At 42.6% G+C, this 15790-nt stretch overlaps 2 protein-coding genes across 3 annotated transcripts in view; one reads left to right on the forward strand and one right to left on the reverse strand.

The window, feature by feature from the left end:
- The first annotated feature begins 8358 nt into the window (after positions 1-8358).
- On the forward strand, positions 8359-14902 carry terf1 (telomeric repeat binding factor (NIMA-interacting) 1). 2 transcript variants are annotated; one of them, XM_084443147.1, is made up of 10 exons: positions 8359-8537; positions 8684-8779; positions 10288-10418; positions 11053-11139; positions 11247-11396; positions 12463-12572; positions 12859-12885; positions 13170-13267; positions 13816-13895; positions 14152-14902. In XM_084443147.1, exons 1-10 carry the CDS (start codon positions 8408-8410, stop codon positions 14308-14310), a joined length of 1068 nt encoding a protein of 355 aa, XP_084299273.1. In that variant the 5' UTR covers positions 8359-8407; the 3' UTR covers positions 14311-14902. The 2 variants fall into 2 exon arrangements, with proteins under 2 accessions (XP_084299273.1, XP_084299274.1); XM_084443148.1 differs by having other exon boundaries at positions 13819-13895.
- Positions 14903-15014: 112 nt separating this feature from the next.
- sbspon (somatomedin B and thrombospondin type 1 domain containing) overlaps positions 15015-15790 on the reverse strand; it is a gene marked incomplete at both ends in the record, with an annotated part of 3675 nt that continues 2899 nt past the window's right edge. The window contains 2 exons of the mRNA XM_084443511.1: positions 15015-15132; positions 15600-15776. Coding sequence (XP_084299637.1) covers positions 15015-15132; positions 15600-15776 — 295 coding nt within the window. The remainder of the gene's footprint in view (positions 15133-15599; positions 15777-15790) is intronic.

Here is a 15790-nt window from a genome sequence, read left to right on the forward strand (position 1 = left end):
CTGTAGGGGGAGCTGTGAGGTAGTAGGCCTACTGGAGACCTGCCAGGTGAAGGGGAAAGCCAGGGCTCACTGAGGAAGTGAAAGAGATTTTTGCATGGCATGACAAGTCCCTTTTCCTTAAGTGTCATTGTGTATTGCTGAACATGAGACTGCAGTGCTTTTGCAGATTTTAGGACTTTGGACAAACAGTGGGCTCAACAAGAGTCTTGCGAAACAGAGAAAATGTATCAAAGTATGTAAACATTTTGAACATCCTAATGTATATATGGACCGTATCTTTCTTTTCTAGCAACTGAGAGAAATGCACAGATGGACTGATCTTTAAAAGCATGCGATTAAAAAAGAGTTATTTTTGGTGCTTAGTTTGCTAAAGCGCTCCACTGTAAATACTATAACAACAAAGGCAGTGACAAAGCACTGGACGGCCAGAGAAACCATTTTCCTGTTTCTAATGTGAGGAGGATTGATTTCAGAGACCTCAGAGAGAGCGTTGCAACGTAGCGACCTATGAAAAACATATCATTACCTTTTGTGGAAATGCAATGTGTACCATGACGACACTATAATGTTTTGTGTTAAGAATTCTGTATTGTAATGTTAACATTATTGTCTTTGGGTTGCGCAATGCCTGGTTTGGTTTTCAGTTCTTGTCAAAATAAGACCTTAGACTTACTTCTCAACAACACCGTTGGAGAGAAGGAACCCCCTTTATTCCACTACTGGATATACACAATACTACTGGGTATATACTGTACTACTGGGTATATACTGTACTACTGGGTATATACTGTACTACTGGGTATATACACTACTGGGTATATACTGTACTACTGGGTATATACACTACTGGGTATATACTGTACTACTGGGTATATACACTACTGGGTATATACACTTAATGGGTATATACTGTACTACTGGGTATACACAATACTACTGTGTATATACTATACTACTGGGTATATACTGTACTACTGGGTATATACTGTACTACTGGGTATATACTGTACTACTGGGTATATACACTTAATGGGTATATACTGTACTACTGGGTATACACAATACTACTGTGTATATACTATACTACTGGGTATATACTGTACTACTGGGTATATACTGTACTACTGGGTATATACACTAATGGGTATATACTGTACTACTGGGTATATACACTACTGGGTATATACACTTAATGGGTATATACTGTACTACTGGGTATACACAATACTACTGTGTATATACTATACTACTGGGTATATACTGTACTACTGGGTATATACACTTAATGGGTATATACTGTACTACTGGGTATACACAATACTACTGTGTATATACTATACTACTGGGTATATACTGTACTACTGGGTATATACTGTACTACTGGGTATATACACTAATGGGTATATACTGTACTACTGGGTATATACACTACTGGGTATATACTGTACTACTGGGTATATACACTAATGGGTATATACTGTACTACTGGGTATATACACTAATGGGTATATACTGTACTACTGGGTATATACACTAATGGGTATATACTATAGTTACCAAAATGCGTAACTGGAGAGGACACAAGCTTTCAGACGCTTAAGCTTCACTATTTATTAGCTTGGTTTCAGAGGTTTGGACCAGGGTCCATCTCTTGATTCCATCCAAATCACATAAAAGAGACCTGTATTATTTATTCTCTGACTTCGGATACAGTATCTTAATGTAGTTGTATGAATTAAACATTGAATAAGTAGGCCTACATTGGACCTGTTTTACATCTTACAAGTAGGACAATGAAGTTCCATAAACAATCAAGATATTTATGAATTCAGTAGTTCACAATCTTATTGTGTTGTTCTTACTGTAGCTCTCCCTCTTACCATTCAGCAATGATAGTCTGTCACAGGAAAAATTTAAAAAGATAATATACTGTCAGAGGACCAAAACAAGATTATTGTCATTTTATCTATCAGTGCTGAAAACCATTAAGTGTAAAGTGTAGATGACTGAATGATCTGTAATTTCATCATCATATCCTTGGCTCTCCGATATCATACTATTGTCTGTTCCATACACCTGCAAGTTTATCCAATCCTGCTGATTATTTAAGAGTTATTTTGTATATCTGTAATGTCTTGGACTGTATATGACTGTATATTGTATTTTATCGTGAACAAAACAGATTTCAGTCAACTTAAACCCAAAGTTTTTCTTTCTCGCTTTTGTTTTTCACCAATTGAGAATATCTGTTTTTATGTTGCCTTTTATTCCAATATCTTGCTGGAATATGTATATACATATTATTGCTTTGGCATGGCACTTGGCTGAGTGTACAAGTGTGAATAGTGAGATTGAAGCCACAGACCAGGACGGTTCTGAGAGGAGGAGGATGACCAGTAGATTTCAGTCGGTCCTCACATTTACCAGACGTGGAAAGTGCAATACAGCAGACTGCAATCTATGCAGCCCAAGAATGTGGCACCTTATTTTCTGTCTATGGATTTGTAAGTGTACAGGCAGAAACTAATAGTATTTTTCAAATTATATATCTTTAATATAAGATGATACAACAGTGTTACCACAACCACAATCACAATGTAAACTGAGAATTAGAATACCGTGTGGCTGGTGTTTACTAATGCCAGCTGTCAATGGACCTCAAATTAGATTCTGCTTTAGGGATAGGTATACAAATTGACCTTGAGGGCCTTTTATAAATCATGAAAATCAAACATATGTGGATGGAAAATATAACAATAATATATAATTTCAATAGCCACAGACAAAATAAAAGTATTTTATGTTTTGTGTGAATTAATGTTGAGAATGATTCTATTTTTTCTAAACCAAATCAAGCACGACCACAATTTCCTGCCATATAGGGTGGTTGAAATGATGTGTGCCTTTTCATAACAGGCTGTTTATGAGAAGGTAGCAAGTCATTTGGCTTTGATCATATAGCACTGTACAGAAAATTCTAATTTTATAGGAAAAATCAGGTCTTTATGTAATGTATACCAGTCATATAAGTTCTCAGGTTTTCTATAACTCTCTGATGTTTAGACTGGATAGATTTTTCTGTTTTTCTTTTACAGGAAATGTGAGTTCCTACTTTTTAAAGATAATGTTGTCAAATCCACGTGATGTCTTGGCTACCAGGGAGCAGCCATAGCTTGTCCCCTGGCTCTCCATCTTCACCCCCATCAGACCACAGCGGGACAGAAAGCAGGCGTATGGGACCTGGCTTTCACAGGCATTCCAGCGGTCTGGTGGACAGAGCTGAGAGAGACAGAGTGCAGTCATCATTGATTGAAGGGTCAGATGGACAGACAGAAAGAAAGACAAGATATGGTTAACCTTAGACAGACAGAGATCCCCCCTGGTGATTGGATGACTCACGCTGGTTTGGTCCTACTGCAGCCAATGAGTGAGTCCCTCAGGGCTGCAGGGCTATCAGATCCTCATGGCACGCTCACATGAACTGTGGTCCATTGGTAAATGGAGGGGACAATGGGTTGCCAGGTTGGGTATGTGGGGAGTTCAGTGACTGAGTGAACGGAGACCTGGTCCCAGGTGGATGCAGCCAGGGAAAGCTTGTGGAGGCCAGGAAATATCTCACTCCAACACTAGAGATCAGACATGGTCCTGCCTGGTTCTGTTTGTGCGCCCAGACTTCCACTATCATATCCTTTCTTTATCAGATCTGGGAAATATTCATGATTGTTTCATGATTTTAATTTTTTTCTTGTAGAGTGAGCCCTCATGGGAAAATCAGTGACTGACTTTTTGGGATCATCGTTAAAAGAAGAGATGTTTGACATACGGTGTTTTTAATGTGTCTTTCATCTTTTCGAAGGTTATCAACATTTCCTTTTTAAAACTCCCTGTCTATCCCATCAGTCTAAAGTTTTCTTTTCCCTCGTTTGTGTTTATCAACATTGCGTAGAGAAAACGGATCTGGCTTGACTGGCTCTCAGGTTCCTTTGGGATGATGTTTGTGTGTGTGGATGCTGGAATTAACTCTGTGAGCTAACAGCAAAAGAACTGTGCTGTGTCTTATTGTCTCACCGTCGCATTATCATGTGTGATACTGTAAACAGCAAAAAGGTTGTCTTTTTTTTCTATGAGAGACTGCTTATTGTCTGTGTCATCCATGCGTGAATACCAAACCCTGCTCCCCCAGTGCGTACTGTACCTGCTACATGGTTTGTTTCCATGTCTTTGTGTATTCTGTATTCTTATTTTGGGATTTTGTTTGTTTTTAACTCTGTTTTTGTTCAGTTTTGAAGGACATTTTCAGTTGATACCTTTTGAGCTGCAGACTGTTTCTGTACAAAGCGCCATCTTTGTATGCATGTAGTAGCCTAGTCCAAACAAGTATGTGACCACAGAACACTTTGTTATGGTACATGTATGTCAACATTTCTGTAGAGCATTATTCCCCATTACGTCTATTAGCATTATGCAGGATAACAAATAAATGTGTATAGAACGTGTGTGTCCTGTCTGCTCTTCTGCTCTAAAGCATTGTCATTATGGTACATGACTTAGACCAAATATACATCATTAAAGTTACTGCAGTTAATCAATTCAAACAATCACCTAATTAAAACACATCACATTGCAAATACTGTTGCATTGATCATCATGCATGCATTCATGCAAAGGTGCAGACTAAGCGCCTTACAACAGGTGCCCTTATCATACTATAATCAACAATCCATCACAGATAAGAAGTAGATTAACATTCCATTGGGCACAATTAATTGATTGTGCCTTTAAATGCATGCCTCATTAATCATTTTATTCTCAAGGGAGCATATTTAAAAGGAATCTCAGCAGAGGCCACTGCCATTGTTGGAGAAAAAGATGAGGACATATTGTGGAATAGTCTGTAAAATGAATGAGGATGAGGTGGAAACGCTGGGTTTATTGGCCAAAGTATAGAACTGCCAGTTAACCGACTGAGATCCAAGGCGTTAACCGGTCCCTCATATTTTCATGATTTCTGTTGGTTCATTTATGAAAAGTAACAGCTTCAGTCTGATGTGGTGTGTGATGTGTATCCTATTCAGTTTTTGATATTGATTTTGACATTGTGCTAATTAAACTAATGTTTTTAACAGTCATGATGGATATCTATAGACAAATCCACTTTAGAATTCATAATACACCAACGACATTATTGATTTTAATACAGCCTGGTGGAGACCTAAGGGTATAAGGCTGCTTTTGAGAAAGCAATTACAGAAAGAAAGTATTAGACAAACATTAGTCTCAATGCCAGACCCATGACAGTTCGTTCGATGACACTGTACGTAAGCTACGCTAACCACGTAACTGCATGCTGCAGATCTCTCTACTGTATAGACCAGAGCAATCATCCAGGAACTTTCATGCCATGGGTAGGCTATGGTTACTGCCCCTTTTTGGGTGAACAACTTTGAATCTGAATGGCAGCAAGTTCAAATTGACGGGAAGTCCCATCCTGCTCCCACCTAGGTTTCACCCAAAAAGGGTTGTGGCTAGAAGGGGTACAGCCAGGGGTGACTTTCGCTATCAGCCCCTCCCACCCAACCTGGCCCCGCCCCTCTAACCTAGCCTGGTAAACCAGACTCATTGCTTTTTTTTTTTTACGTTTTCACTATGAATCTGGACTTTCACCCGCCCAGAGCAATTTGAGTTTCCCCAGAAAATGGGGCACCAATCAGGAGCCTGCATTTTAACTGCTGTTCCGCCCCTAGTCCCTGATTGGTTCCCATAGATGATGAAGCGAAAAACAGGTGGTTTTTTTTAGTTTTTGTGCATGGCTGTAAGCCAGCACCTAGGATAGCATTTGTCCGGTTGTCACTCCCTCCCTCCCTCCCTTACACTGGTCAATGTTGACCTGCATTTCTCTGTTGGCACCACAAGAGGCAGTAGTCCCAGCACACCAAAATAAAGAAGGACACCAAAATCAACTTGCCAATCTCCACTGCATAAGTAGAGTAGTGGTTAAAGTATTGGACTCCCACCCGGGAGATCGGGGTTCAAGACTCGATGGGGATGATTTAATGGGACTATACCCCAAACCTCCACACGTTCATCCTTTCACTCCAACCTTTTCCAAGATAGCACACAGATATCGGTCATCCATCGGAATCAGAGCGACAATCTGCCGGAGTGTTTCGACTGGTGGGTGTCTAGAGGGGCACCGTTTGTCTAGACGTGTCTAGAGGGGCACTTCGCTGCTTGGCCCCCAATAAATAAGGTGCAATGTACAATAGTAACACTAGAGGTCATCAAAGATCTTCAGTTCTTCATAAGCACAGAGGAGAGACTTTGCTTGTTGTCTTTTCGTTAGACGCAAAGCACATGGATGGTTGTCCACAAGGTCCCTTTTAAAGACAGAGAAAAGAGGTTTCATCTTCCTCCACTTGGAAGCATGAATTAAAAATTTAGCAAAGAGTATCAGGTTGTTTAATATTATGTCACTCTTAAAGTCCATAACGTTAACACCAAACACAAGAAATACAGGGGCCTATTTTATTTGCTTAGCCCGGGGCCTATTTGCTTCAAAGAGTATGGAATACAAAGAGGGGAGAGTTAGATGAATTTTTGGCACCCGTCTGAAGAGGGTGCTCATGTAGTTTCTGTCCTGTAGCCTACACAGAATGGCATCATACCACAGTTAGCCTATAGAGATGGACAAGACCGCCCCAGACAAGCAGTGTCACCTGGGACCATCTTGTCCATCTGTACATGGCTGTGATGTGATGTCTGTCTGTGTACAGGTTAGATAAAAATCAAAAAATCAAAAAGTCTCAGAGCCATCCTGCTAGTTTAACTGTAAACTAGCAGGCTCTGTAAACTGTATTACGGTAGTTACACTAGCTATAGCTAGTTAGCACTGACAGGTCCAGTCAACTTCCAATTCTACACTTTTGTAAACAAGTTAAACCAACAATTACCTATCAGGATCTTTTGTGAACAGCTAATGTTAGCTAGCTAACTTAGCTAGCACTGCAGGTCCAGTACAAAATGTCTACTCTTTTGTGAACATGCTAAACAAACAATTAGCTGTCTGAATCTTTGGGGAACTGGTGAAAGGCAAGCTCTGGACATGTACTCTGATAGTTATGACAATTTATTGCAGAACACTGTTTTAATTTTTCCAGATGTTTTTTTGGGAGCTGCTTTGTAGTCTTCATGTTAACCTGGCTGCATCAATTCGGCTGCAGATCACAGTCCATAATGGTGGAAACGCTACAGGCGGGTCGGTTAGTGCCAAAAATTCACCCAACTGTCCACTCTTGGTATATTTAATTTTATTAGGTAAATTTCATGTTACATTCAGGTTATTCACAACTTGGCAATGCCGACACAATATACACATTTACACATATTACAGCATAGCCTATAGCAGATAGACAAATAAAGGTTATTTACAAGAAAGTGAATAGGCCTACTAGAAAAACAAGGCTGCTAGAAATAGACTAGGTCTTCTCAGGCTTCAGTTGGCCTGTCAGCATTTAAGCTCATCACAGTTTTAGGAGTGACCAGTTCAGTTCTGGAGATGCTTTCCTTAGATCCATGGTTCTCCTTCTTCTTAGTTCAGTCCGTATACTCCTCCACTCTTGGCATTCTATTCTCTTTGTCCCTGCGTCTGGTTGCACCTGTAACACCTCCTCCGCCCCGCTAGAGGCGCTAGAGACACCAACAAGCTCAACATGCGCATCGCGCGGAAATTTGTAAACATTTGCGGAAACATTGAAAGTTAGTAACCATGGAGGCCGATACGACGAATTGCGACTTGCTACTAGGAATGATTAAATAAAACACAGCATGAACTCGCACTTCCGCGTCGCAAATTCGGATATGTTTCTCAGCCCCCAGTTGCTCGAATGCACTAGATATAACTAGGTAACTGTGATATAATGGTATATAGATATAACTAGGTAACTGTGATATAATGGTATATAGATATAACTAGGTAACTGTGATATAATGGTATATAGATATAACTAGGTAACTGTGATATAATGGTATATAGATATAACTAGGTAACTGTGATATAATGGTATATAGATATAACTAGGTAACTGTGATATAATGGTATATAGCTCGAATGCACACAGGTCGGAGGTAGGTATTTTGCCACTTGCGACCACAAACGAACGCACCATTAGTGCCAAAAAATCACACAACTGTCCCCTCTTGGCATTCTATTCTCTTTGTCCCTGCGTCTGGTTGCACCTGTAACTCCTCCTCCGCCCCGCTAGAGGCGCTACGGATACCGACAAGCTCAAAGGAAATTTCTCGAAGGAAATTTGTAAACATTTGCGGAAACATTTGAAAGTTATTAACCATGGAGGCCGATACGAGCAGCAATAGCGAAATATTGACAGCAACAAACAACGAGGATGAAATGGTCAAGTTTTCCAAAGTTGCGACTGTTGCTGAGCAGTGGATGGTTGACTTTTGTTTTGTAACTGCGTGTCGTTACTTCAAAGAAGGTAAATTAAAGAAATTCAACAAAACGCTCTCGACTCTGGACGGTAAGTTGTGGTGTGGCTCGTTATGTCTCGACTTAAGACTAACCATTAGTCTAGTCTAATAACTAGTTATCTTAGCTACAGTTGGACTTGAAACATTTAGTTATAGCTAATAACTGATGTTTCAGCAACTCTTGTTTCTGTTTCAGCCATTACTGGGAGCGTGTCTCGCGTTGCACCCGATGTGTCCCTGAAGAGGAAGATATCTGGGTTCCTCACCAGGATCATGCACGGGAAACTTCTAGGTGAGACTACTCTGGGGTATTCTAGAAATGGTTTACTTTAGTAATTGTGAGTTAACTGAAGTAACCCTAAGATGAGGGAATCACTAGATTCTCTGGTCCAGATATAGAGGTAACTCAAACTCTGGGTCAGCGCTGGTCCAGATATAGAGGTAACTCAAACTCTGGGTCAGCTCTGGTCCAGATATAGAGGTAACTCAAACTCTGGGTCAGCTCTGGTCCAGATATAGAGGTAACTCAAACTCTGGGTCAGCTCTGGTCCAGATATAGAGGTAACTCAAACTCTGGGTCAGCTCTGGTCCAGATATAGAGGTAACTCAAACTCTGGGTCAGCTCTGGTCCAGATATAGAGGTAACTCAAACTCTAGGTCAGCTCTGGTCCAGATATAGAGGTAACTCAAACTCTGGGTCAGCTCTGGTCCAGATATAGAGGTAACTCAAACTCTGGGACAGCTCTGGTCCAGATATAGAGGTAACTCAAACTCTGGGTCAGCTCTGGTCCAGATATAGAGGTAACTCAAACTCTGGGTCAGCTCTGGTCCAGATATAGAGGTAACTCAAACTCTGGGTCAGCTCTGGTCCAGATATAGAGGTAACTCAAACTCTGGGTCAGCTCTGGTCCAGTAGGGCGTTCCCTTAAAGGAGTAGTAGAGGAAAAATCCTAGATGACCTAAACGGTAGTAGTGCAATTCAGACTTTCTCAAAAGTGCTAGTTTTGTCAACTTTTTGATCTGAACCATTGTATATGATCATAAGTAACCTTAAACAGGGCTAAACATGATTTTCCCTTTACTACTCCTTTAACTTCACAGTCAGGGGGCAACATTTCTCCATTCACTTTTTTTTTTTCACCCAGTCTGCTCTTCCGTATCTACAGAAAATATATTTTCGTTACTCGCCTGAGTGAATACAGTTTTCGAACATTGAAAGCCTTTTCTATGGGGTGGCTTGACTTTCTGCCCCCCATCTTTTGTATGAAAAGCGCTGTTTTGGCACTGACTCGGTGAACCTAAGCTGCTCGCTGGCAGGTTTTCATAACAAACCCTGTCTCCTTCCCTCCTGTTGAGACATGGGGTGTCCGTTTCCTAAACAGCACAACTCATTCTGAACAAGGTGACGACTGCTTTACAAGCTTAAAGGACAGGTTTGGAATTTAGCATTATAAGCCATGTTATAAGATTATTTGCGATCATATACAACGGCTGATATCAACGTTTTGTCAAACGGTGCACTCTGGAGGTATAGCCCATCGTCGCTAATACATTCAATAGATCCACAGGTGCATAGACAAAATCCCTCAGAAATACCATAAACTCTAGTTTTCAAAGACAGGAAACGCACAGAGTGGTCACTTGTGAGAACCAGTGTGTTGAGAATCAGTGTGGTAAATGACTACTGTAATGTACATTCTAGCATCGGGCTAAGTTAATGCTAATACTGTGGACTGAACGATCACTCGGTCGAAAAGCTGGTGGCAGTGTTAGCTAGTTATCCATGTGTTCTGTTCACAGACGTCTCGTTTGACCAGGAAAAATTATGTCTGACACCCCTGATGTCTGCGATCAACATCTGGAGCTCGCTGAAAGAGACCGTGGCAGACGAAAGTGTGTTTGAGAACATCTCCAATCTCTTGTATGTTCAGGTCAGTCATCTTCACCTGTCTCACTTTGATCTGCCCCCTCCTCCCTAACCCCGTCCTAAACTGCTCTTTCTGGAAGTATCAAAGTAGTAGGCCATAAAGCGGCATTTATCAGAGGTTACGTGCGTTGGCAAGTCAGAGGACCCGAGCTTGAACCCAGAGTGGGCAAGTGAGGGTGGAAGCTATACTGACGAGCAGTGTTGGGCAGTAACGCGTTACAGTAATAATATTACTTTCCCCAGTAACAAGGAGCGTAACAAGTTACTAATAAAATGTCAGTAATAATATTAGTTACTTCCTCCCAAAAAAACTTGCTACTGCATTACTTTTGTCCTAGGCCGGGAGCGTTTTGAATGACCTAAATACCGAACATCATTAGTAGGCTACGTTTTGCAACACAAAAAGCCATGATTGTAGCGACATAACATCGGCCACTACCATTGGTGAATGTCATTTTATTTGCCGATGGCCGTCAACAAGGCCAACATTGGCTGATGCTGATGTTCGGCCGATGCATTGGTGCATCCCTAGTAATAAGTAATATACTACATTTTTTGAGTAACGAGCCCAACACTGCTGACGAGTGACACAGTGACAACTGTTAATACCCTGCCTTAATACCCTGCCTCTCTCCCAGTCTGTTGCAGTGTGCTTGGAGAAGGGTAACAGCACCAAGGCCGCCCATGTCCTTAGTTGGTTAGAGGAGGAATGTGAGATCCCACAGGTAAAACCCCCACATTTCATAATGCTATTAAAGTCAACAGTGCCGCACACAATACTGCCTTCTGCACTAACATTTGGTGGAGAGGTAACTCCTGGCCTCCTCCACAGAACATGGTGATCAAGCTGACGGGCATTGTGAAGAAAACGAACACCTACCACCCGTTCCTCCTCAACTTCAGCTTTGTGCGCCTGCTGGACAGCATCCAGGACTTCCTGGAGACCTTCCTGGAACAGAATCCTTCCGACTTTCTCCTCTTGGTACGGGGGTCAGGGCTGACTCCACAGCTCTGCTGCTGATCTTCTATTTGCTCAAGTTACTGTATTAGAAAGTCACAAGGAAACCTAGCCTGTATCCCCTGGCTTGTCATTAGAAACAATACATCTCTTGATAATGAATTCATTATGCATCGTCTACATAACAAATCTGAAGCCTTGGAGGATGTCCATATAAGGGCTCCAGTGAACCAAGGTGGTGTTAAGGTCTGTTGTAATGAGATCAAATGTGTTTCTCCACCGGGTACTCCTTAATGAGACCTATCCCTAGAGGAGCCTATGCCACCGGGGGGGCGGCTGCTCCATCCACTTTGAATAATGCTCCACTGACTGAGTCTAGGTGCTGATGGCGCATTAACAGTAGTAGCTAATTGGAAATGTATCATCTCATTATGTGGAAGGGCAAACGTTAGCATTCAGCAGAACTCCCCTGGTACAGCCAGGGCCATAAGGGACAGCTGCTACGCTAATTCAGTCTGAGCCATTTGACCAACATGGAATTGCTGAACTGCTATATGATTCTGATAGCAATTATCGGTTCTGGTGTAAATTAGGTTTAAACCTCACTAATGAAGATATCTCACAGTGATAGAATTTATTTATATAGCACCCTTCGATACATAGGTCTTCCCAACACAGCAAGACGAAGGCAGGTAAAATGACATGGCATCAAACATGAAGCAAGTTGTACAGTACATTTGGGTATCTTGAGAGCAGATAAGGGCCCCAGGGTGGTGTGTAAATGGTAAATGGACTGCACTTATATAGCGCTTTTCCACCTTAGCGACACTCGAAGCGCTTTACAATGGCCTCTCATTCACCCATTCACACACACATTCACACACCAATGGAGGCAGCTGCCATGCAAGGTGCTAACCTGCTCATTGGGAGCTATTTGGGGTTAGGTGTCTTGCTCAAGGACACTTCGACATGTGGACAGTCGGAGCTGGGATTCGAACCGCTGACCCTTCGATCATTGAACGACCCACTCTACCAACTGAGCTACAGCCGCCCCTGTGTGTGTTGGTAAAACCCTGTGTTTGTCCGGCAGGCCGCCACCAACATTGCCAGGACACGTCCAGACCAGTGTGAGGACTCTGAGACCGAGGAGGACGAAACGCTGTCTGACTCGATCAGTGAATCTACCCAGAACTCTAAGGAGTAAGCCCATTTTCTTGTTTGTTTTATGGTCTACAGTGAACCGGTTGGCAAAAATGCAGTTGAGTTAAAAGTTGAAGTTCATCCAGATTAAAACATCTGCAATGCGCACAACTGGCCTACCGATCGTAGTGGCGCAACGGTAGTAGATGCTTTCAAATGGCAACCCCTCATTCTAGAAGCTAATAAACACAGCTGTAGCTGTGTAGCACAGGTTCACCAGCTTTAGATCAGGCGTTCGTCGCCCCTTGTGAACGAACTAATAATAATGTGCCTTATTTCTCTACAGGAGCAAGAAGACCACTGTTCTCAGAAGGTAGTGTGGGACTCTACTGTCTACATATGAGCTCGTTGAGGTCTCTATGATTGACCTTGTGTATTCCACTGTGAAACTGGAGACGCTTTATATACCTCAGCCCTCCCTAGGAGTTTGTGTGCGTTTGATATGGTCACCTTGCTAAAGGTGAATGCTCACTGCTCACGCCAGCAGCGCGGTCCGGACTCTGTTGCTAGGCTTGTACAGAGAGATGTGAACAATCACACTTGGGGTCAGGTAAGGTTAAATACGACTCGTCTTAATGATCAGTCGCTTCTCCTCAGACCCAAGAGGAAACTGCTGCCGACCAATAATGTTCTGCCGTGGAAGCCTGAATCTGGCAAGAAGGCAGTGGTCTGTCTTAACAGGATTTGTAATATAGGTGGGTCTCCATATCAATCACATAGCAGTACAGAGTTCAGGAAAATATTAGTTCATATATAACTCAAGTTAAAGGAGTAGTAAAGGGAAAATGCATGTTTAGGGTTTAGAGTTTAAAAATTTTTTGAATGATTTTTCAAGGTTCCCACCCACATCCATTGTATGACCTAAACGGTGGTAGAGCAATTATCAGACTTTCTCAAAAGTGCTAGTTTTGTCAACGTTTTGATCTGAACCATTGTATATGATCATAAGTTACCTTAAAACAGGGCTAAACATGCATTTTCCCTTTACTACTCCTTTAAGCTTAATTTAGAACGTTGAACACTAACTGTAATTCATCTGTTTGTCCCTCAGAAGGGGCTGTAATTCAACTGTGTGTCCCTCAGAAGGGGCTGTAATTCAACTGTGTGTCCCTCAGAAGGGGCTGTAATTCAACTGTTTGTCCCTCAGAAGGGGCTGTAATTCATCTGTTTGTCCCTCAGAAGGGGCTGTAATTCAACTGTTTGTCCCTCAGAAGGGGCTGTAATTCAACTGTTTGTCCCTCAGAAGGGGCTCTGCCGGTGTTCCAAGGAGCCTCGCCTACAACGACGCTCAAGCCCACGGCAGAAAAGAGACTTAAACGAAAGGTCAGTGCCATCTACACTCAACCCTTTGGACTTCAGTATCTACTGTAGTTCAAAGTGTGAACCGTGGATGTACTGCACATTCCGCCAGGAACATACAGCCAAATGCAATTTTGTAGTTTTCCCCCCACGGCGTTTGTAGTCCCTCCATCCCCCACCCCGGGGTTTGTAGGCCCCCCCCCTCCACTCCCAGGTTTATACCCCCCCCCCCCCCCCCCTCCCCGGGGTTTGAGTTTGAGTCATGTTCTGTCTGTTTTAGAAGTGGCTGTCCAGTGAGGACCAGCAGCTGAAGGTTGGCGTGAATCGCCACGGCGAGGGGAGGTGGTCGCGCATCCTGTTGGACTACGACTTTCCGGGTCGCACGGGCGTCATGCTGAAGGACCGCTGGAGGGTCCTGAGGAGGTCTCTGGAGGTCTAGAGTCCATCCTGCGCCCACCGCATGGCTACCTTCATCATACAGCTCAGAGGCTTGAGCATTATCTCTAGGCATAAAGCGTGTTTGACTGGGATCCTGTCCATGCCTTGTGGCCGGGGCATGCAGCATTATTTCCCATGGTTCATAAATGTTTGCCAGAATGATTCTACAAATGGCTGTTTTTATTACGTCACTTTTCCCCACTACCAGCAGAGGGCAGTATGCTGTCTTTCATGCTTAACCAGCTCTCAGTGATTGAGCACAAAATATTGTGGAAAAACATGTCTGTCCTTGTTTTGGGGTTTTTTAATTTTTGCATTTGATAATGTTGATTACAATTACAACACAAAATAGAAAATCAGTATGTTTCAGTAAAGTGAAATATCTTATTTTGGAATGCGACAATCTGTCCTTGTACATAGAGAAAAGTCACTCAGATGTCAAGCATTCTTTTAAACAGATTTGTTATCCAATTCTATTGTTTTTTTAATGTTTCACAGGGTGTTGATTTATATTGTTTCAGAGTGGAAAAAAAGTGTTTTGTTTATAATAAAAAGTGTTTGTTTATAATAAATAACACAGACGTAATGTGTGGATAAAGATGCAGCTTGGGTCACAGCCAGTAGAGAATGTCCTGTTGGGTGGTCTAGATGAACAGGAAGCTGTGGACAGGAGCACTGCTGGGTCCTCTGGATCTTCCTCCGGGTCTAGATGAACAGGAAGCTGTGGACCTGTGGACAGGAGCACTGCTGGGTCCTCTGGATCTTCCTCCATGTCCCACTGCAACGAGGGGTGCCCACTGCCTGCCAATGGAGCAGCGCCTCACTGCAACACACACATACACACACACACACACTGTTGTGTATTCTAAGAAGTTCTCAGAGCCAGTAGTCAACAATTGGAGGTTTATAATATTGCAGGAGTTGTCAAATTGTGAAAGTTGTTGGCACTGGCGGTACTGTTCCGCAGCAAAGAAAAGAAAAGGGTCTGATTTGTAGGGCAAGCTGAGGGTTAAATGAAAAGTGGCACTAATGCCACTCTTAAGAAAGAGCAAAGGTCGTCTTCACAGGAGAGTGGTGAGGGGTACAGGCTGCTCCCAGCACAAAGAGATGCCTGTGGTCACCACCCCACTAGCTCCTTGTGTGCGTGTGTGATTCCCACGAATGTGGATCACATGTCTCGGTTCAAAAACAGGAAATTCAGTCAGCATCTGCTCCTGTGGGCTAGCTTGCATTTCCTATTAAACAATAAAGCACTTTGAGAAGCATTTTATCCCTCTTGTGACTTCATACCTGCCAGATTCCTGCCCATCTCCTTGGCAGCTGCTGCTATGGTTACGCATGGCTGGTGGTTGGCAGGCGACGCACACTGTGTAGCCTTCCCGGAGATACTGCATCCAGTATGTGTGTGGCTGGTTCTCCACTGTACAATGAGGGGTCAGGGATTCCATCTTGTACTCCATACAGAACCTGATTGAGAGGAG

Source organism: Borostomias antarcticus (assembly GCF_949987555.1).
Source record: "Borostomias antarcticus genome assembly, chromosome: 9".
Lineage (NCBI taxonomy): Eukaryota > Metazoa > Chordata > Actinopteri > Stomiiformes > Stomiidae > Borostomias > Borostomias antarcticus.